At 40.1% G+C, this 23,585-nt stretch overlaps 2 protein-coding genes across 2 annotated transcripts in view; one reads left to right on the top strand and one right to left on the bottom strand.

Moving 5' to 3' along the window:
• Window positions 1-10,067, top strand: part of LOC149067986 (uncharacterized) — a 26,185-nt gene extending 16,118 nt beyond the window's left edge. Inside the window, exons 5-7 of the mRNA XM_089251852.1 lie at window positions 707-912; window positions 1,730-1,979; window positions 6,317-10,067. Coding sequence (XP_089107978.1) covers window positions 707-912; window positions 1,730-1,979; window positions 6,317-6,799 — 939 coding nt within the window. The 3' untranslated portion in view covers window positions 6,800-10,067. The remainder of the gene's footprint in view (window positions 1-706; window positions 913-1,729; window positions 1,980-6,316) is intronic.
• LOC149067987 (mitochondrial import inner membrane translocase subunit TIM14) lies at window positions 10,068-23,213 on the bottom strand. Its single transcript, XM_089251853.1, has 7 exons — window positions 23,159-23,213; window positions 22,961-22,998; window positions 19,469-19,520; window positions 19,282-19,355; window positions 18,587-18,669; window positions 13,292-13,362; window positions 10,068-11,296 (listed from the first exon to the last, which is right to left on the bottom strand). Exons 2-7 carry the CDS (start codon window positions 22,961-22,963, stop codon window positions 11,232-11,234), a joined length of 348 nt encoding a protein of 115 aa, XP_089107979.1. The 5' UTR covers window positions 22,964-22,998; window positions 23,159-23,213; the 3' UTR covers window positions 10,068-11,231.
• Between the last annotated feature and the right edge of the window lie 372 nt (window positions 23,214-23,585).

A 23,585-nucleotide genomic window follows, 5' to 3' on the forward strand; every position in this document is an offset into this window, starting at 1 on the left:
AATTAATGCATGCATGTGCTCAAACCTTGACCCGCATGAAATTTTCAGATGTATATTTACAGATCACTGCGGCACGCTTCCATAGCACTCAAGTGACCTATGACACGGTTCTAGAGCACTTAAGTAGCCCGCGACACATTTTCATATTACTCAAGTGCACACTGTATATTTGCAAGTCACCGCGACACGATTCTAGAGCACTTAAGTGACCTGCACAACATTTTCAGTTCACTTAAGTATCCCTCGACATATTTACAGATAAACGCGACACAGTTCCAGAACACTTGAGTGACCCAGTGCAATTCCACATCACTTAAGCGTGCCACGGCATATTCGCAGATTACTGCGGCACAATTCCAGAGCACTTAAGTGGCCTGCGGCACATCTTCAGATCACACAAGTGTCCCCTGTAAGTGCATATATTTACCATTTTACAAAACTTTCCCAATACCTAATCCAGATTCTTAGCTTTCACTACTTCATATTCATTCCTCTGCGGGGATTCGCAGATCACCACGGCACAATTTCAAATCACTCAAGCGGCCCGCATCATAGCTCCAGATCGCTTGAGTGACCAGCGGCTCTGTTGCGATCACTTAATCAAGTGGCCCGCGAGCCGTTTCCAAAATCAATGAAGTGGCTTTGAAGTGACTCTCCCAAATGTTGAAACACCCTTTGATTTAACGCTTTCTCTTCAATCGTGCAGGTGATGCTGGACTACCTGCGGCAGTTCTACGACGTCTACAGCGACCTGCCGAAGTTCACGTTCCTGTTCCACAGCGAGCTCAGCCACGACGACTACAACACGGTCGGTTACGTCGATCCGGACCTTGAGAGCTTTCTCAGGACACTAAATGACGACGGGGTCCTCAACAACACCCTGCTCATCGTCATGAGCGATCACGGACACAGGTGAGTGACTGATTTCCCCCTCCCCCCTGATCTGATTGGCTTCTTCGGTTGAGTCTTCCAGTCACGTTTTCCTCCTTGATAAGCCTGTATACAGTGTATAATCTGAGACAGGGGTTCTTAACCTTCCCCCCCCCCCCCACCGCGACCCGAAATTAACAACCAGATCAGCTTTGTTCCCACGGGATCGTGTTTTTCGAAATTAGTGACACCAGTGACGCAATAACAGGATTGTAAGGGGATTTGTACGACTCATCTAGGAAGCCGCTGACAATCAAGTTTGGGTCGTGACATACAGTTCAAGAATCCCTGACTATAAGTGCATTTGTGTGGCAATTCTCGGAAAACCAGTTGCGAATCAAGTTTGTGGGGGGGGGGGGGGGTCATGAGAATCCCTGGCTGTAAGTGGATTTGCGTGACTCTTCCCGGAAAACCCGTTGCGAATCAAGTTTGAATCGCGCGAGCGCGCGAACTATGGATCATGAGAATCCGTAGCTGTAAGTAAATTCCTGTAGCCCTTTTTCGAGCTGCATCAAACAGGGAGGGTTCGCTTGCGAATTAAGTTTGGGTCACGTAGCTCAAGAAACCCCGGCTGCTATTAGATTTAAACGACCCATCTCGGAAGCCCCTGCGAATCAAGTTTGGATCGTGACCCATAGCTCAAGAATCCCTGACTACGAGTGCCTTTATACGAATCGTCTAGGGAGCACCCCCCCCCCTTCGGTCACTTAAATCACAGGTTAAGAACCCCTGATCTTCGTGGTCGTGGTTCTGTTCGAATTCATAACACAAGCTATCTTTTATCCCCCCCCCCCCCCAGGTTCGCCAACATCCGCGAGACCCAGCAGGGCAAAGAGGAGGAGCGTCTGCCTTTCTTCTCGATACGGGTGCCGCAGTGGTTCGAGGAAGTGCACCCGGTGGCGCTGCAGAACCTGAGGAACAACGCGCACAGGCTGACAACGCCGTTCGACATCTACAGCACGTTGATGACCGTCCTGTATCCCGGCATCCCTGACGAAGGGGACATCGAGGAGCGCAGCATCAGCCTCTTCTCTGAAGTGCCTGAAGACGTAAGTCCTATTCGTATAGAAGCCCTTTCATAGTCCTATTCATTGGAATAGTCCACTCAGCCCATGTCCCTCGGAGTCATCTGCGTGTCTTTTGTACCGCCAGCAATTAACCGACATTAGTTCGACATGAGTGAATTAAAGAGTAACTGAATGATCGAGTGAGTAAATACGCGATTGAGTGAGCGAGTGCCCGCTCATTCACAAGTCAATCACTAGGTAGCTCATCCTGTCACTCACTCATTGGATTGCTCACTTACTTCCTAGGTCACTCACTTGCTCACTCAATTACTTTATAGGTCACTCACTCAGTGTCTCTCACCATGTCATTCGATCATTCTCTCTGTAGGCTGGTCATCATTTGATCTCTAGCTCGCTCAATAACTTCCTAAATCATCTTAAGTCACTCTCTAGGTGTCACTCATTCTATCATCAACTCACTAGTTCACTCATTCTATCATCAACTCACTAGGATGCTCACTGGTATACGCTCAATTGCCTGGTCGCTCATTGTCACTTTCTCACGCACGAACTAGGTCACTCATACTTTTACTCCCTGACTAAGTCACTCGCTCTATCACGCGCACTCTATAATTCATAACTCCATCACCAGGTCGTGCACTTACTCACTAGGTCATTCTGTCTCATTTTGTCATTCGCTGACTCATTAGATCCCTCAGGCTACCACTGGGTCACTCATCATGGCACCCACTCACTTAATATATATCTCTAGGTTGCCCACCCTGCCACTCACTCACTCTAGTTGCTCATTCACCAACGCTAACCACTCTGTCACTCAGACCTCCATTGCCCCGGGTGACCAAGCATCTAGTTGCTGCCTCAGTTAAAAAGAAGTTTTTTTCGTAATAACGACACATTTTTCTCGAAATTTCTAAATATTGAGCTTTGTATTCGGTCGGTCTGCGTCGATTTTAGAGAATTTCTCAAATTTTGGACGTGATTTTTTACGTTTCTGAAGTAACTTGCCACGATTGTTTGCAGCTCATTTCTCTATGGTGTAAAAAATTGCAATCAAAATAACATGGAGGATTTCTAGCGCTAGAGCCCTGTCAGCTCCCACCCCGCCCTGTTGTATGTAGCTAATGATGTCAACAAACGGGCTATTAGGATAGTCACCGGTCAGCTATTCAACTACAATGTTAGGCAACACATGTGAAGTAACAAAACTTCTAATTTATTCTCAGTTGTTCTCATACTGTTCATGGGTTGCTTTCGTCTAGAACTCACATTCTTGATGTGAATTCAACGATACTTTGATTGCTATCTGAAAGCTGCGTATAGCGGAGATTAAGTCTTTGTCACTTCCATGCTTTACACCAATTTTCCTATCTCTCAGGCACTTATGCCTATTTGTGTCTAAATAGAGCAGGGAGAAGGAAGGCTTTCTGATGAGAATCAATACTAAGGGTTGAAGATTTTAGAAAGAGGGAAAAACAAATTGTTCTCAATGTATCTAATTCTACAGAAAATGGCTTCTAAAATTCAAGAATAAACATTATAAAAATGTCAAAATAGGCATTTACGGCAGTAAAATCTCAAAAAAAAAGGCATTTTTACCGAAAAAAGTTTGAAATTAGACAAAAAAAGGCATTTATGGCATTTTGCATGAACTTCCGGGCTATAGTTATTATTGAAATTTTCATCCGATCCCAAGGAAAAATGGTATTTTCGTTCGCTATAGAGACGCGAATAAGAGTGATTAAATAATCTTAAAGGATTTCCCCCCCCCCCTCATCTTCGCGTTCATTATTATTGTACGAGCGATCGTCGTCGTTGTTATTAAACTTCTAAACAACTTTATCTTTATCGTCACTGCATGAGTAGTTTTCAATTATGAAACTAGGTGACAGCACTAGAAATATCCTGTTTCGTTGTCGTCTGCTTCTTTCATAGTGCTTTGTTTTGCACGTTTCCTCATGCGCCAAAAATTAACTGAACTTCTTGTTCGATTCAGTTCAGTTTGTGAGCTCCACTCGTAGGGAGCTGCACTGAATGGAAAAAAAAATCAAAAATCCCACTCTCGTCTGCTTTTCCTTTCCAAGAATGTACAAGCTGACCATATTTTCTCGAAAAAAACACGGTATACAGTCGAATAACGTTTTAGCGAACACTTTTCTAATCCCCTAGATAAGTTTACATAGGAACAATGGAAAAACCTGGAATTCCTTTAAAACGACGCGATTTCTCCGGCCTCTTGGAGTTCGTTGTAACGGGATTCGACTGTATTTAAATTCCAAACACGGGATACATTGAAAATCATCGCAAGAAATGGTGGGAAAAAAAATGAGCCAAGTTTCCAACTGTTGCTAAAATCACTTAAAAAAAAATCGCCAATGGCGGGAAATGAAGGGCTACTGCGAATAGCACTGGGTTAAAATGACTTTTACAAAATAAAAATGTTTAAAAGAAAGAGAAATATGTGAGATGAATATTCATGCTCGTAGTCACACAATTATGATTTAGGTGACCATACGTCCCATATTTCCCGGGACAGTCCCGGTATTTTCTGTTTTTTTTGGCTGTCCCGACTTTTTGGCAAAAGTGTCCCGGTTTTTCCGTATTTTTCACACAGCCTACTTGAATTTTTATTCTTTAAGTCAAAGACTGAAATTATTTTTCAACTTATAAATTATATTATGATAATTACAACTATAAATGAGAATATTAATCTCCCACATTTGTCTAGGTGAACTTTTTTTTCGTGGAATTCATTTTAATCCACTGCAATTAGCAGTAATGCTGCATTTCTCGTCATTGCGATTTTTCCGTTATTTCAACAATATTTGGCGACTTTGTGCGGTTTTGGCGTCATTTTTGGTGATAATTGGCGATGTCCCGTATTTCCCCATATTTGGAATCCCAATTTCCCGTATTTCTCTCTAGGAAATATGGTCACCCTAATTATGATATAATTTATAAGTTGGGAACGTTATTTTAATTCTTGATTTGAGAAAATAATTAAAAATTGACGCAGGCTTCCTTTTAAGCACAAGAAAAACGGGACATTTTGCAAAAAAAAAAATTGGGATGGCCAAAATCATAGGAAAGCACGAGTGTGTCCCGGGAAATATTGGCAACATGCCGCGTTTTTTATCTCAATTTCGTTAATTTCTTTAGCAATATTGGAAACGATTATTTTGCATCAAAAGTTACGATCGGCATACTTACAGGTTGGTGAAGCGGGCTTTAGCTTAGAGCGGCAAATTTGAGGAATGGGTGATCAAGAAAAATAAAGTAGAGAAGGGCAGCATAACCTACCTCTGCCTAGGGACTCGGTGAAGGAACAAAATTCGGGTAGGAAGTCCGTGAGGGAAACAAAAGAGTGCCCTGGAGCGGTGATTTGCAACCTTCGGAAGCTCGATGGACTTTTTTCTTGAATGGAAAGATCGGCCATTCACGTGATCAATGGGTGTTCAAGAATGTCAGTAACCAAAACAATGTGCAAGCATGTGAATGACCATAATGGTGACCCATAGAACGCCCAAAAGTGACCTAAGAAAGTGTACAAACACGTGAATACTAAAAGACGGACCTAGAGAGCGTGCAAGCATTGAACACCCAGAGTGTGACCTATAGAGAGTGCAAGCATGGGAGTCAGTGGCGTCGGAGCCGGGGGTGATCAAGCACCCACGGTAATTTGTGGCATGGATCCGAGCACCCCCAGAATTAATTCCGAAATTAAAATTTCCGATGTAAAACTAAAGACGAGCACCCACAGGTTCGAAACATTTCCGACGCCCCGATGGGAGTGACTGAAAAAAGTGCTAAAGCGTGTGAATGACCGTAAGAGTGCTAAGAACCTGGAGTGTGAAAGCATGTGAGAGCAACCAAAAGAGTGATTTAAAGGCTTATTTACGCGAGGGGTCGCTAAGCGGGCCCCGGGGGGGGGGCAAGTTCAGGATGGGGCAAATGCGAGGAGTAAACGATCGAAAAAATTTGCCTAGACTGGTGGTAAAACTGTCCTGTGACTGCTCACTATGCATTTGGACCAGTCACACTGCCTTAAAACCGCTACTGAGAGCATAGCCCTACAAAAGTGGGGCTGGCAGTGAGTGCTCCAGCCCGGGACGATTCTAATCATATTTTGTTTTTCATACTATAAATTCACTATAGAAGGGCCCGTGAAAAGTGTTTCACGTGGGGGGCTGTCAAAGTTCCCAGCATACGGACTCTGCTGCAGGAAGTGTGGGGGGAAGGGGTGGCATTACTGAGAGAAGCTACCAGACACTTAAAAGGTATTTATATGCAATTTTAATTTTGAATGCTAGTGTAGCTTAATTCACATTTTGACGTAATACTTTCCCCCCAAACTCTTCTAGAGATCGTGCAAAGACGCAGACATCGAAGCCCACTGGTGTGCATGCCTGAACTGGATAGGCGTGTCCGTGGACGACGAGGTCTCGTTTGAGGTGGCCCAGGCCGTGATCGACTTCATCAACGAACTGACGGACCCGTACCGCGAGCTCTGCGCCTCGCTGACCCTGGACGAGGTGACGAGGCTCGAGAAGCTCGTCCCGAACCAGGCCCTGCTGAAGTTCAAGAAGAACGCCGACTACGATGGTTTCGTCGGCGACTTCACGGACTACACCGAGGTGACGGACGTCACCTACGAGATCCAGATGAGGGTGCTGCCCAGCTACGGCCTCTACGAGGCCACCGTCAAGTTCAGCGTCCCCAAGGGAACCTACGCCGTCCAGGAGAAGGACATCAGCAGGATCAATATGTACGCCGGACAGGAACAGTGCATACACGACTCGGTGCCCAGGCTCGGCAAGTACTGCTACTGCAATGACCTGTTGTGAACAAACCCTCCATCCGGACTGACGAATTCATTTTCTCCATGCAACTCTCATCTGGTGCAAAGCTGTTTTTTCACGTACATTCGAATGCTGCTTGTAACAGACATTCAAAAGAGAACAAAGCTCTTTCTGCTGTAAAATGAGACACTTCTCAGCAAGAGAGTTTATTCGCAAGCTCTAAAACGGGACTACTCTGTTCTAAAATTAGACTACAGTCAGCAAGTAGTCTCATTTTAATCTAATTTTAGAACAGAGAATAGTCCCTTTTTATAGCATAAAGAGAGCTCATGAACGAGCTCTAAATGAGACTGACTACTCTCTGCTCTAAAAAGCAGTAGGCTCATTTTAGAGCTTGTGAATAAGTTCTCTTGCGGAGAGTAGTCTAGTCTTATTTTACTTGATTGAGACCTATTACAGCTGCAGGGCTGGATATGGATTCATTTCGATGATTACGAAATGTGGTGTGTTCCAACCAAATTTGATCATTGAAAAGCTGTGTGCCTCATATCGAATGTGAAAACAGCTTCCCATTAGATATGCAGTACACACACACACACAGCTTTCCAATGATCAAATTTGGCAGGAACACACCATTTCATGTGTTCAAAAAGAATCCATATCCAACGCTGTAGCTGAAATAGGTCTCGGGCCAGTATCATTTGAAGTAGCAGCGATGAGAAGATTACGGAAGGGAAAAAAATGGCATTCTCTCTAACACACTCATATCACAACACACAGCCTTTTACACATTTGTTGATTCTACATTCCAATGACAACATGGGAATGATTGCCATTTATATATCATGTTCAGTATATATATATATTATAAAAGATATCCAAAAATATTCATTTTCTGCAATTTTGCGTTACACAAATTCAGATTTTTCTCTGAAAAAAAAACAAAGTTTCTTTCTACGAGTTAACATGCATAAAATAACCTTCTAACATCTAATTACATGCAATGTTGTTTAATGGGAAATAATATCGTTTTTACCGATTCGTTTTGATACTCTAGGAGCAATTTATGAGCGTTTCATCTTGCATTTGATTTTAAATTAATATTTCAAGTTTTCCCGTCACTGTTGATACACAGCAAAATTGGTATGATCTATAAGATACATTGATGTTTGATATACAGGATGTAAGAACTGCGAATGATCTGCCAAACAAGACCCACTGGAACATAAAACACCAAAGCAACCCTGTCTTATCTCTAATAGTTGTGGATAATGAATTATGGAATGCATCTCAAGTCTGAAAAAGAAACTATAATTTAAGCAGTTTCTGAAAGGCCTACATGCAAATAAAACATATTTGGAAAGAGCAGAAAAAATCATAAGGTCTCACCATTTCCATCAAAACATGTGGGTTTAATGATGAGCTACAAGCACTGAAAGAATGGCGAAGTTGAGAATCGAATCATTGCCAAAATTTTTAATCGCTGATTCCATAAACACCCTTTTAAGCTACATCTGGAAAAGTTTACCAAACAAACTTGTTTCTTCGCCAGCTTTCGAAAGAGCTTACAATATATCATATTGGTGTTCTGATTCAGGAGAAATTTAGCCTTTTGTTTGCAATACATCATTGAAATCGGCGAAGTATATTTTCAACGAAAAGTCAGAATTGGCGGTTACAGGTTTCGGCGACAATTTGATTTCGAAGGGAAAAATCCTATAAGGTGGTACCACCTCTATCAGGATATTTCGATTTAATGGTGAGCTATAAGTGCTGAGAGATTGACAGAGAGTAGAATCAAACTGTCGCCAAAATCTATTGAAATATCTATCTTCGACAATAATTTCAACGTATTGCGAACGAAAGGCTAAATTTCTCCTGAGCCATAGACAGATATGGTTTATTGTAAGCTCTTTCGAAAGCTGGTTGAATAAGCAAGTTTTTTTGGTAAATTTGCCTTGTTGTGGCTAGAAGGGTATTTGTGGAATTGGTGATTGGAAATTTTGGCTACAATTTGATTTTTAACTTTGCCAATCTTCCAGCACTTGTAGCTCCCCCATTAAATCCAGATATTCTGATGAAAATTGTTGTCACCATATAGGATTTGTTCTGTTCTTTTCAAGCGTGGGCTTAGTTTGAGTATAGGTCTTTTAATAACTTCACAAATTCCCATTTTTACAGGCAACACATTTTATTTTCATAATCCACCATAACTTGAAAACGGTTAGAGATAAGACAGGATATTGCTATGTGTTTGGAAAATTATATTCACAGTTCATCCTATATAGGGTGTTCGTAAACTGTTTAGAAAAAATTAGAGGGATGGGACTCATCACACACAAAACAAATATATATAATGGAATTGGAACCTATTGTCGCAATCCACTCAGAGTTATCGGTCAGAAACATGAAAATTTAAAACACAAGTATTACTAAACCAGACATGCACCTCGTCCATATTCCTCTGCGTACATGTTGGAATGTGTGTGTGTAGTGAACCTTTCATGAAGTTTGTTTCTATGTTATGCGTAGTGCTGCCATCAATTTTTCTAACTATGCATGAAGTGTAATGATTGAATAGTATATATACCATTGTAGGTCTGTTGCTCTCTACGGCGAGACTAAAACACAAAGTACTCACTCCTGACATCATTTATGCTCTGTTGGAGAAGAGGGAGGTGTGGTTTTTACATGATGGAAGCCCAAGCACAATTTAGCACCACTGCTCAACATGTCCTGAATGTCAGATATCCTGGACAGTGGATTACATGTGGTGGTCTTCAATGCTCACCAGATCAAAATCCAATGGTCTTCTTGTGGGGGGGCACATGAAACCATTGTTGTACAAAACACCTGTAGACTCTGAGGACGATCTCGTACCAAGAATCCTTGTTACAGCGGAGAAGATAAATTTGACACCAGGCTCTATGAGAGGGTGTGTATTAGTCTTTTATTTGTTGATGGGAATTATGCAATGACACCCTTTGCATCACTTTAAACACGTCCTTTGAGTCTTTTGCTGATCTGCTCAGAATTATGCAGCATTTTTTTCTTACACTGTTGAAAAACTTCTGTGGATAATTAAAGCTTTCTGAGTGGATTACGGATATAGGTTGCATTGTTAATAATGCTCACCTTGAAGGCATAACACACTATCACCCCCTCTTGTTCTTTCCTAAACAGTTTATGAACACCTTGCTGTAGAATGTACTAGGTCAAATGTGAAGAATACATAGACTGCGATCATGTATATTGAGACTCAAACAAAACCCATTGCGGTCTATAAAGAAAATAAAACAATTTATTCAATTCATGTGTGTAAAATTAAATGAATGTGTATTGATATTTATTAGATGAAATTGCCATGAGAACCGGGGTCCTAAATTTGCAGAGGACAAGCGCAGATCCAAGGGGGGGGGGGGGGGATTGCCCCATCCAAGAGTTCATAATATGGGGAAACTTTGTCTGTCCCATGAATCACAGTATGATCCAATACACAATAAGCTACTTTTTCAACACATCGCTTTGGCCTGCCATCGCTTCATTTACAGCTGAAGATGTGTGTCTGTTCCATTTGAAAATGCCTGCCTCTGCTTCTTCGCAGCTGATGATTACCTTGGCTTCATTTGAAGCTGAAGATGCCTGCACTCACTCAGGCACAGATCCAGAAGTGGGGGGGGGGGTGAATAGGAACGATCGCTTCTCCCAAGAGCTGAAAAATATGTGAAAGTTTGTCCTGTAAAATACAAGACAATCCAACAAACTTACACACTTTGCCCCTCCCGACACATCATCCTGGATCCGCACCCGGCAGAGGCACACTCAGCTTTACAGAAAATTCACAGACAACAAACATTTCACCAATAGCGAAATTCACGGAGAGAAAAATCACTAAGAAAATTCACAGACAACAGTTCGTCACCAGTGACCAAACAAATGTGTGAGTGACTCACTTGATCATTCACCCACCCCTCTGCCACATTGATTGATGACACCCATGCTTATCCACTCACTCACTGTAACTTTGTCTATGAATTGTGTGGCAGTGAACTATTGATGATGAATTTCCTTCATCATGATTGCGTAACATCAGAAATACCATCTTTTCACCCGTCATATTAAATCCACTGGAACGGATTTCACCTGATCAATTCCTTATACTTTGTTACATAAAATTTTAAAAAAATGGTCACAGAGAGCAAGCTATTGATTTTTTTTTTTAATGGCAAGATTTACATCGTCACAAACTTAACTCGACTGAATGCCTCGGGACATTTGGCATTATGAAATTTCTGTGACTAAATCCTCAAACGCACATAACTACCAACCTGTACAGGTATTGATGACGAATCTCTCAGGCACACAAGAATATTTTGATTATCGTCTACCAGAGAGACACAATCAATATTGCAAATATATACATGAGGGAAACGAAAAATTGGAAGATTCTTGCTAAATCACAAGTTTCTATCGGATGCTAGCTGTTCTTTTCGAGTAAATCTTTGGCTTCATTGATCTTCGCAGCTATGTATGGAGAGCCACCTGCAAATTAATTAATAAACAATAGGAATATTACAACAAGACATGGATAGCAAACTATGGTATGTATGTAAACAAAGCATGACAATGATGGAAAAATTTTAATATAGTTAAGCTCATTAAAACGAGCGACCATTCCATTACAACAAGGGGGGGGGGCTCATCATTGGTTTAAAAAAGTGTAGCCTGCCACTAAAGTAATCTAGAGCAGTGCTTCGCTTAAGTGATCTTTAAATGCACTGTGAAGCATATGATTTAAGTAATGTGTAGTAAGTGTGCCACACGGGTTGCTTGAGTGATTTGGAACTATGGCACAGGTAAATTAAATGATGGGGGGGCTCACGCGGCAGATCCACAAGTGCTCTGGAACTAAGCCGCCATAATAAACATGCCACTTGGGGGATGTGCAACTGCACCAGGACTAAAGGCTCATTCAAGTATTATGTAAGCAAGCAGATTTTCAGCTATTTTTACAAAATGATAATTTTAAGGTCGCAGGCCACATCAGATTACCCCAAGGGCCACATTTGGCCTGCAGATTATTGGTTGAGCAGGTATGCATTAAAATGACCAGTAAGATAAGACCCAAATGTGTTTTTATATATGTTTGACAATGTGCTTCTTTCAATTTTATGACCACCCAATATAACATCTGTTTTCAATATCACAATGGAGGAGGGAGAGTCGTTACAATGGCCATCGACTGTATCGTGATACAACATGAGACAAATCCAGGAGCATGACTAAGACAACCATTGATGGGTCCCAGTACCGGAATTATATGGTTGGACATAATTAGGTCATGGTGATGAAAATACAGAATCAATGGGTGAAGGGTGGATAGGCACAAGAGAGACAGGTGGGAACGATCACACCACTGAATGAGAGCAGAGGCATGTTGAAGCAATGACTCCAAAAAAAACCCCAGCTCAAGAATTGAGAACCTCCTGCTGTATAACAACCCGTGTCAGCACATACCATTCCACGCAGTGCCATCTTAACACATGGAGCCCCACCCAGGCCCTGGGACCTTGTGAAGATGAGATCTGGTTTAAAATGTTCAGAAGTAAACATATCTCGGCAGGTAAGAGATTCAGAAAAGTCACTTTGCCCGAGGGCTTAAGATGGTCCTGATTCTACATTGCCTGCAGCAGCAGGGAATTTTTGCGAGCTGTACATTGCTACGATTATCTTTTTGACATGAACATACAAATAGCACAACTGCAATAGTGCTTTGAATTCTGGACATGAACATACAAATAGCACGACACTGTCTTTTCAGACGAATCTAAAATCTACCTTCAACACACTGCTATAGTCGTATCTGGTGGCACTGCAGCAACAGACTGCACAATCCTTGCATCATACTGGTCAGTTATCTGCAATTACTTCTTTAGTCGCCATTGGATTTTACTCCTGTCCTTGCCTAGTATGCATTGATGGCACACTCAATAGCCATAGCTACATCTTGGAGTCTGTTGTACTGCCGTACTTTGGAGGCTTGTCTGCAAGCTAGTTTGCAGAACAATGAGTGACCGTGCATTGCAAGCAATGTTCAACAACTCTTTATCACTCACCAGGTTGCACTGCTACCCTGGACCACCAATTCTCCTGATATGTTGCCTGTCAAAGACATCTGGTCCACAATTGGCAAACAAATTGCGAGAAATTGACAGCTGCACCTATGCCAGACAAATTTTTACAACGAGTGCAAGCACCTTCTAAACCCAAGCTGGCTTAAACCCAAGCAAAACACATCCAGTGTTTTTCTTTCATTACCAAGGCGTATAGCATCAGTAATCGCCATTGGATGACTAGCAGAGTATTACAAAGGTTTCGACAGCTGGCTGATGCAAAGGTAAATCCCGGAAAGAAAATTCAACTGGCCTTGCAAGGAAGTGGGTATTGCCATTGTTTGTTTTTTTTACTCTGCAGCAACAAAATTTACATTGAAGGGTGGAGGGAATTTGAGTTAGAACAAACTGAATACATTCTCACCTCTATCGGGATGATTAAGTAGCATTATCCGTCTGTGAGCTTCTCGTATTTTACCTTTACTGGCGGAGGGGCTGAAAAATAGAAGTCAAATAATAAAAAATTCTTTTCAATAAATATCGTGATAATTAGTATATTTCTGTAAGAAAATCTAGTGATCAAATGATCACTAGTCATCTAATAAACTTAAATGAAAAATTATTCCAGCGGTATCGCTGGTTTCTGCAATTCCCAGAGGCAAAACACCACACAATAACTATCACAGATATGTTACACAGTAAAGAAATGCCTATACAACGATACCCAAATGACTAGAAAAATGTATCATCATAAAGGAGATATCATTATAGATGGAATATATATTAATATTATGAGAAGTGCATAGAGACCGGAGAGTAATACTGTTATACATACAGATGATTATTGTTATAGAGGATTATATTATAGGATTTTCACCATAAACCACAATGCAATCTCATAGCTTTAAATTTGAAGAATGAGAATTGTGGAGATTTTCAGACAGATCCAAATTTCATACATATATATATATATATATATGTTACTGCCAGAGCCTAAAATCGATCCATTCAAGACAGGGCCAGCCACTTCATGAGTGCCCGAGTGGCGCAGTGGTAAAGATGCTCGTCTTTCACTATGAAGGTTACCATCAAGGTCCACGGGTTCAAATCCAGGCATAGAACATCAGAAGCAAGTTTTTACCTACCGAACCTAGGGCGACCACCGATGGATGGAGCCTTCATTTCCCACCCAACTCCACTGGTTGGAAATTGCTGTATGGCGATATATGACCGGAGTTGGTGTGCGGTGAAGTAGCCACTTCATGAATTGGCCAATTTCGTTAAATATTGATCAGGCCAGTTTGCGAAGTGGCCAGTGATCCCTGGCCAAAGAAAAGACATGATTCAGGATCATTATCAAGTTGGCATATTTTTTTTTTGGGGGGGGGGGATAATTTTGTCCACGTCAGTTATAGCAAACCACAGTCCCAATGCGGTAATTATTTTTTTCTCCAAAATTTAGCAAAAAAGAAACCATTACATAATTATTTTTATCATTTTTTCTCTCAAATTTCTTTTTTCCTCTTGTACCATGGAGCTAATCCAATACAGTTACTCCTTATATATGGACATGCACCACACATTAGAGATTTAAAAGAATGGATTTGGCTCCTACCGGGCAGTCTTACATCAGCACATCAAGCTTTGGCCAGGGATCTCCGGCCACTTTGTGAAATGGCCAAAATTCTCTGCTAATTCATGAAGTAGCAGGTCCTATAGCGAATTGGCCACACATCAGGCTTTGGCAGTAAGGGATTTATAAAAAACCAAGTAAGGATTTTTCGTAAATAAATGTAAAATTGTAAGCATTTTTTCCACTTTATAAAATCAATCAATATATCTCATGCTAGCTATCAAGAATTAGCGCCAAGTCACCAATTATCACTAAAATAAAAGTCAAATCTTACTACACTCAAATCGAATAAGGCCAACAAAATAAAAAAACTGCTACTGACACATAGACAGGACATATGACTATTAATAACAGATACAAGTTATCTTGCATATTAGACTTAACTTGTATCTGCTATGAAATGCCTTGTTATCTCACAATCTGCTGGGACACTGCAAGTCAAGCCAAACAAGCACGGCCGTACATCCTTTTCTGGAAGCAACTTAGGCACTTTTGAGATCTCTGTATCCCCGCATTGTAGTTGCTCAGAGACTTGAAACCTGGCATGTCTAGAGAATTTTGCAAACTCACTCTGACTTTTTGAATTCACTTTTTTATCATTCGTAGTTCTTGAGAAACTTGAACTCAAAGTTTTGTTATTTTGACACTGACTTACGACCATCATATATATCCTAGGTACTTCTAGCAGCCCTAGAAACATGGAATTTCATATGGAGGTAGTGTTTAGGCTACAAAGCAAAGAAAATTAAAAAATCCTTGAAATTTCACTCAGGATTGGAAACACAGGGAAATTTGGGATATTACCTATTGTCGTAAAAAAAACAATGCCAAATGATTGCAAGATTGCCAAGTATAGTTGAAATTATTTAAAATTTGCAGAAGACCAGAAAAAAAAAAAGGTTTTTACATGTATTGACAGTGGTATTGGTTCAGTGCTGTGTCAATATACAAATTCAGTGTTAATTTCAGAAACACAAATTGCATTTATTATAATTGATATATTTTCATAAAAACACCCATTTCTGACGGAAAAAATGATCTAATTTTATTTCATGGACAAAGATGAATCCAAAAAACCCAGGAAATATTTTTCCTTATGAATTTCTTGGATGATATCATCTCTAAAGAAGGGGATCAGAAGGATAAAAATAATGGAACACAATCTGAATTCGGCCTGTAAAATATTGAAATGTACGTACAGTATTTGTTATGCACGACAAAAAAATGAGATAACATACACAAATTTTTGTAACAGTTATCATAACATAATAATAAGTTATGCATAGTATCTTTGTCCACGACTTTAATAAATATTACATATTCAACTGAGCTATGATGAAAAAATGAAAGTGGCATATTTACAGGTGGGGGGGGGCTTAGCGGGCTGTATCATTAAGCACCAAATTTGAGGAACGAGTGTCCACGAAAATTAAAAGAATAGGAGAAGGCCGGCAAAGTTTGTATAACCCTCAATAAATCAGCATCTGCCCAGACGCGACCCAGTCACTGTCCCTCCCGGGATGTAAGCCTTTTACCAGTGCGGGTTGGGTCGTGGCATGTGAGTGAACAAAAGAGTGACTTGGAGCTTGAGCAAGCATGTGAATGACCTACAGAGCAAAGGACCAGGTCAGAGAGTGACCTAGAACGTGTATAAGAATGTGAATGACCAAAAGCATGATCTAGAGCAGTGGTTTTCAACCATTGGAAGCCTGTAGCCAGATAAATCTATTTTGTGTAAGTGAAAGGTCCGGCTAAATACAACTAACGAGAAATTAATGAGAAAAATGAAACTTTGAATCACTCATGGCCCAATGTGACTAGTGTTGGGGTCCGCGACCCCGCGATTGAGAAACACTGACCTAGAGATTGTGAAAGACCAAAAGAGTGACCTAGAGCATTTGCAAACGTAAAAATGATCAAAAGAGTGTGAAAGCATATGAATGACAAAAAAAAAACGGAGCGTGTAAATGACCAAAAGAGTGATAGAAATCGAGACACCCAGGCTCTGAGTGATCAACTGTGTCGGATTAAAGACACAGTTGTATTTGCAGGAGTGGGGGGGGGGAAGCTTAAGAGGGTTTTCGAATGAAGGTAGCAAATTCGAAAGAAGAGTAGTCAAGCAAATCAGACTAGAATGGGAGAAGGGAGGCAAAATTTATGAGCCCACATGCGGCAAAACCATAAATGCGCCTCTGGAAAAACCTGAACATATTTTAAAAAGTAGGGTAGGGACAGAAAAATACTTGAATATCCTTTAAAATACAGATCATGATGTCACCATAGTAAGAAGACCTTTCAACTCATGTACTTGACATTGTATGGTGAAACAATATACAAAATATAATTTTTTAAAAATGAAACAGTGTCCACAAAGTATGCAACGTAAAAAAAGAGGACAACAGAACTTACAAAAAGAAATTAAATCCCATCAAAAACATTTCATGTAAAAAATGAAGCCAAGCCTCAAGATTCTTTAGCAGTAAAAAGTTGCGAGATCTGATGTAGAGCCAACATTTTGGGACTTGGCAATTACGCAGCAAGAGAATGTGTCGACACCGTGGTCAAGTTTTATTATTTACGCAATCAATCAAATTCCATCAAATACTGTTTTATGTAAGGATATTTGTACTTACACCGTTGATTTAATTTTACATAAGGGGCCATTCAAGTACTACGTAAGCAGATTTTTAGCCATTTTTGACCCCCTTCCCCCTTGTCAACAAAAGTCAGCAAAACACTGACCCTCCCCCACCCCCTTGTCAGCAGCTTAGAATATTTCATATGTTCAAAAAGGGTGGTTGATAACGTAAGCAACCTTTAAACCCCCCCCCCCTTTTTGTCATCAAAAACTCAAAAGTTAGCAAATCTGAAACGCCCCCCCCCCCCCAGATGCTGACGTAATACTTGAATGACCCCTAACATGGTAAGGTGTAATATGTGCTGCGTAACTGCCAAGTCCCAAAATGTTCTTCAACTACTGGCGTAGAGTCTTGGAGTGATTTGCGAATCAAAATGTCACAGTTAATAACAGCATTTGACTTGGCTCTACAACAGATATCACAACTTTTTTTTGCTACTAAAGAATCTCGAGACTTGGCTTCATTTTTACATAAAATGTTTTTGATGGGATTAGACTTAACCGGGCATATGATCATAGCAGATACAAGTAACTTCACTGATTAGACTTAAAGGGACAAATGATCATAGCGGATACAAGTTATCTTGGCAATAAAGACTTAACTTGCATTTGCCATGACATGTCTTGTTATCTTGCCAATTAGACATACCGGGAAATGATCACAGCAGATACAAGTAGTTATCTCGCTGATTAAACTTAACAAGACATGATCATAATAGCGGATGCAAGTTATCTCACTGATTAGACTTAATGGAGCCTAACTATGATCAGAGCACACACAAGTTATCTCACCAATTCGAGTTAGCTTGTATCTGCTATGGCATGTCTTGTAATCTTGCTGATTAGACTTAACGGGACATATGATCATAGTGGATACAAGTTATCCACCGATTTGAATATCGAGAAGAAAAACTGATGCTAGCTGTTCAGCAAATTTTATTTTTTCCTTGCAAAAAATGAGAATTTGTTTTGTAATTTGATACAATGGCAACAATTTACATTATGCTTACAACATCTTTTTCGGTGTGGGGTGGGGGGATGAACAGACAAAAGCAACTGTCTTTTTTTTCTGGGTGGATTCTTCTGGAATGACTTTTCCCACTAAAAGTAAGGATTTTTTGCGATCATGGTTAAAATTTGGAAGACATAAGAATTCTCCGGGCATCCGAGAGATGGAGTAGAAATCTGGAAGACTTGGCAGCTATGCTCTTTTTTTCCAAAGCTTGCCGTTGTACAGGATATTTAATGTCTTTATTTAGAGCAGGGGGATCTTACTCAGCAGTACGAAAGATTTCAGGGAAGAGTCTTTGAATTTGGATCAGGAAACAATCAACTCATTTACCATACATATGCATTATCAAAACATAACTGCGCACTTCAAGCAACACCCTATATTCTTTTACTTCCCTGGCTTTAATATGCTAACAGTAAATAATATTTCCACTCACCTGACACCAAGAATCAAGCCAGCTTCTCTCCTCGTCATTTTCGCCTCGAATCCTCCTTTATAATATTTGCTGTTTGCGAAGCTCTGGCAAAAGAAGAAAACTTTTATTCTTCATTGCAGTTTATATACCAAGCATTTTGAATCAACACAGTATATATATACTAAATAAAAATATTCAATTATATTTTGAGGCCAGATTAGGGCCACAACTAAGGAGTAAAGGGTGTTTTGGTGTCCCTGGCACTGAGTTTACTGTTTTTTCTTTGTTCAAAACTATGGGGAGAAGAGCGCCTAAATGGACACTGGTCATGAGAAAACAGAGAAAAATTAAGTTTCTAGTTATGGCCCTGGTCCAGAGACCTATTCACCCAATGGTTAAAGATAAGAGCAATTAGAAGCATTCATTCATTCAAAAATGAGCACAACTCTGATCTATCGCCATAGGCAATTTACTACCAATTGAGTTGTGCCGGAAGTATGAGTGTGTCCCCCCTCCCAAATCCCCCGGGCCACAAAAACGACTGTATACTAAGTGTACATTACACAAAAAGCCATTAGAAGCAAGAAAATTTCAGAGACAAAATTAACAAACCACGAAGTTAGAAGCAACTATTTAAGTTATCACTCGGTACATGCATGAATTCACTGGCTACCAATGCAAGCGATGGAATCACGAGCTTTCAAAGTAATACTCACTGTGGTGGGCAGGCTTTTCAGTTGCTTCTCCAAGGCCTCAGCCCAATGCTTTGACGAACGAGCTGCATACCTACCTGTTAAAAAAATATATAGAATAAGCAGTGTTAAAATACAGTCAATGATTAAGCAATGCATCGACCATAATTTCCCCCACACTTAAGAAAAAAGGAAAAATCATGAAACATACCTGCATAGCCTACTGCAGCTAACGCCAGTCCAGCTAAAACAACGCTTGTAGACTGTATAAGGAATACAAAAATAGCATTTCACTACTTTTTTTTCATGGTTATTCACATTATTCAGCAGTAAAAATTCTACGTTGTTAATGAATATAAAATTTATTATATTTACTCTGAAATGACGCTCGCCTCAGTTCTGCATAAAATATTACCAGGAGTGGGAAGTGACTAAGTCTATTTCGGAGCAGCAAAATTCAGGATTCTGAGCAAATATTTATAAACTGAAGAGTAGCGAAATTAACTTACAAGAATATTTTCGTTAACCCTCACCCCTTTTCAAAATAAAACAACTGCACTGTCTTTTGTTATCAAACATCTTTCCATCAGCTTGTTTTTAGTGTTTCAGGCTTTCGAAACCTTGTTTGAAAGAGCGGCTGGCTGTCATAAAATTTTTCACACCAGTCTCTTAAAGATGACACACTTTTTGCATACTGAAGGCACTATTTGCTGTCTGGAACAGCAGCAGTTTAAATAGGCTAAAAATTTTATACATGTTTTGCAAAATTGTTGCAAAATGGGAGAGAATTTTGGAAGAATCAACACAATTTTTGGCAATTCAATACTCATTATTTGGCAACATTGCAGAATAACGAGTGTTAAATCGCTGAAGTTTCTAAATTAGCATTCGTAATTTGGATGACTTGCTTTTCCACTCCCGGAATGAAAATGTTGTTCATGAAACATCAGGATTTGACACAATGGCGATTGACTATATTAATTTCCGCTGCTTGCAGTGGGGTTTTTTTTTTTTTTAAACGGGAACTGACTCACATTTACGCTTTGAAGCTAAAAAACCATTACAAATGTTGCACAGTCATGGATATTATCAGGGGTTTCGCAATGGTAAAGATCAGGGTTTAAGCTACGGTCGCATTTTTTACAAAATGCGAAAGAAAATCGCAGAATGCGAAAAAAGTAGTAGCCACTTTCGCAAAAATGCGTACATGAGGTACACAACGAGTAGACATCCAACCATCAATCATTACATTAGGGGTCATTCAAGTATTATGTTAGCATCGGGGGGGGATTGCGGATTTGCGGACTTTTGATGACAAGTGGGGAGGGGTTTGAAGGTTGCTGACATCATCAACCACCCTTTTTGAAGGTATGAAATATTCTAAGCTGCTGAAGAAATTTTGCTGACAAGGGGTGCAGGGGTCAAAAATAGCTAAAAATCTGCTGATGTAATACTTGAATGGCCTCTTCGCATTATAGCATTTTGCTAAAGCTTTTCCCCTCATTTTCGCTTTTTTGCGAAAGGAATTTTTTATCCAGCTTAAACCCTGGTACAAATGCAGTATAATCCAGAACGCCATACGTTGCCAAGGCGGGCATAAAGGCCCTGAGTTGCCGTAACTTCTCTGCCTTTTAGAATCATCCATTCCATGTGGCGCCAGTAAAGTGGGCAATTCAAATGGCTAACAACATCTTCTCCCTTTGTGTAATATTCGAAATATCGTCATTTCATTTTCCAACGCGTCTCATCAGTAAGATATTATCTGGATTATACAGCATACTGCCAGGTTGTATTTTCCCGACATACATTTTTTATTATGTCTAGATACCCACAGCGATTTAGCCCAGATTGGTTTATTTTTTCAAAGAAAGTCCAGGTTTCATTTTTTATACTGAGAATATTGATGATATTATTATTGGTTTCCGCTTCTGTAATGTTTTTTATGCTGATAAATTTTTTCATTTCCACCGTCCACAGAGAGTTACGGCCTTGGCAACATTTTGTCGTGCCGTCTGACCTGTTTGACGCAGAAAAATAAAATCGCAGAGGGGATCTGGATTATATGGCATCTGTTGCTAGCCTATTTTTTATTTACTCATCAAAGTTACCAATTTACTTTTATTATTCAATTTTTTTTTTAAAATTTAATGTTTTTTTATATTTTCCTTGAGCTGCAGCAGATTGGTGTACAGATGCAGTATAATCCAGATTGCCAAGGGCACCGTAAGTCGCCAAAGGCAGGCATAATGATGCTGCATTAATGAAATTTTTCTACATTTTCCATTCCAGGTAGTGCTAGTAAAACGGGCTATTCAAATGGTGTCTCCCTTCGTGTAATAGTATTTGAAATAACGTCATTTCGTTTTCCGTTGTCTAAAAGTGTCATTGTCTTGTCTCACTAAGATTATGTTTCCGTCAGGTCGTATTTTTCCGATATATTTATTCTTATTATTTTTTGCAACTCCTGCTCTTCCGTTTTCAGTGACATAAAAAAATATTATTTTGGTTTACTATTATTTTAACGAGTCTGATACCCGGAGTGACTCGTGCCCAGTTCCATTTATTTTTCAAGGAGAGTCCGGGTTTAATTTTTTTTATGGAGAATATTTATTTTTATAAATAAAAGTAGTGGCGTCGGAGCCGGGGGTGCTGTGGGTGCTCGAGCACCCACGGAAGTCTGTAAAACAGGTCTGAGCACCCACAGGATTGATTCAGAAATCGAAATTTCCTACATGGAACTCGAGACGAGCACCCACAGGTTCAAAACACTTCCGACTCCCCTGAATAAAAGGGTCGTAGTTTATCTAAGAGGGAATTCCTAAAAGAGTCTGGATACCCAGAGAAACTTATGCCCTTATCGATTTATTATTTCGAAGAGAGTTTAGGTTTGATTTTTTTCCATACTGAGAATATTTATTTGTACTATTATTGTTGGTTTTCGCTTTTGTTATGTTTTCTATGTTATTTTTTTCTGCGTTCGTAATCAGTCATGGCTTTGACAACATATCCTCTGGCCGTCGGACATGTAAGGGATCTGGGTTATACTGTCTCTATTCAAGCGGATCCACTGCAGAGTTCATACGGGGCTCCACGGAGCACCGGTTGAGAACCGCTGTTCTAGTGTATTGGGCTATCAGATCTATTAACGAGAAGAGGAAAATGATTGAATTCACATGGTGTTTCATGTAAAGAGGCCAGGGTCGCTACAAAGTACTTTGACCGACAGCCATGGCAAGAGCTCATTTTGACACACACACCCACAAGGGGTGGGCTGACAAGGCTCCAGCCCTGGGGCCCAGGATGATTTTCATCATTTCTTTTTTCACGCTATAAATTCATCATAAAGGGGCCCGTGAAAGTTTCGTCAGTGGCCCGTAAAAGCACCCACCCCAGGGCACAGGGAGGAGGGCACGTGATGGAGGGGCACGCGCTGGGCATAGCACCCACCCTGGGGGGGGGGCCATGCCCCCGCTTGTAATGTTGAAGGAGAGGTTAAAATTCTCACACCCTCTCCGGCGTCCGGGGCACCAGACCCCAATAGTTGCACCCATGGAAGAGGCTGAGCCACGAATTTGAGAACCTCTAAACAGCATTGTGTAAATCTAAGCTGTACAATATTTTCTACCACGGAGGGGGGGGGGGAGGGGGTGAGAAATATAGATAAATTTCAAAATATTTTAAAGTCAAGGCTTTACCAACTTACCATTCCCTAGTGTGTGGATCCTCAGAGAGACTTTTAATCTATAATTAATAAAACGAATTATTCAGTTTAAATAACAATTTGAATCTTTGAAAACACAATTTCATTTAAAGCTTGAGTAATTCAATTAAAACTAGTTATAGAAATTCAAGCTTAAAATTATCATAAAAATAGTTTAATTCAGTAGGTTGCCAAACCTACCTTGTAACCAAAACACCGACATGATGCAACTCACATGGAGTTTGAGTAAGTCTACGGACTTCACATCGGGTCATTCCTTCATTCGTCTGTTTGACAATGAAGAATTATGACGTCATTTCAACAGGAAAGTTTGCCAATTAATTATTAAACTTTTAAATAGAAAATCCAGATTGTGATTAATATTTTTATTCTATAATTATGAGAACTGAAATGATTAAAGAAAGTCAAATATATACGTTCATATTTACATTGAACGTTTTGCTGCAGACTATATTAGAAGTCTCTACCGACTTCATCGCCATATTTGAAAAAAAAAATTGATGGGATGCACAATTTCAGTTAAATAATGAACTCACGATTTAACCAATTTCATATTGGAAAAAAAATGAGCATGAGCGTTTTCATTAACGTTAAATTATCTAAATAC

The sequence above is a fragment of the Pholcus phalangioides genome, unplaced genomic scaffold (assembly GCF_987345545.1).
Source record: "Pholcus phalangioides strain wild (caught in Gottingen) unplaced genomic scaffold, Ppha-v1.0 ptg000027l_1, whole genome shotgun sequence".
In the NCBI taxonomy this organism is placed as follows: Eukaryota; Metazoa; Arthropoda; class Arachnida; order Araneae; family Pholcidae; genus Pholcus; species Pholcus phalangioides.

Coding starts and splice junctions, on each gene's coding strand:
- LOC149067987 (XM_089251853.1), bottom strand. Junction 18,670..19,281: donor TGAAAAGCCTGCCCACCACA/GTGAGTATTACT, acceptor TTCTTTTGCCAG/AGCTTCGCAAACAGCAAATA. Junction 13,363..18,586: donor GGCTTGATTCTTGGTGTCAG/GTGAGTGGAAAT, acceptor TCTATTTTTCAG/CCCCTCCGCCAGTAAAGGTA.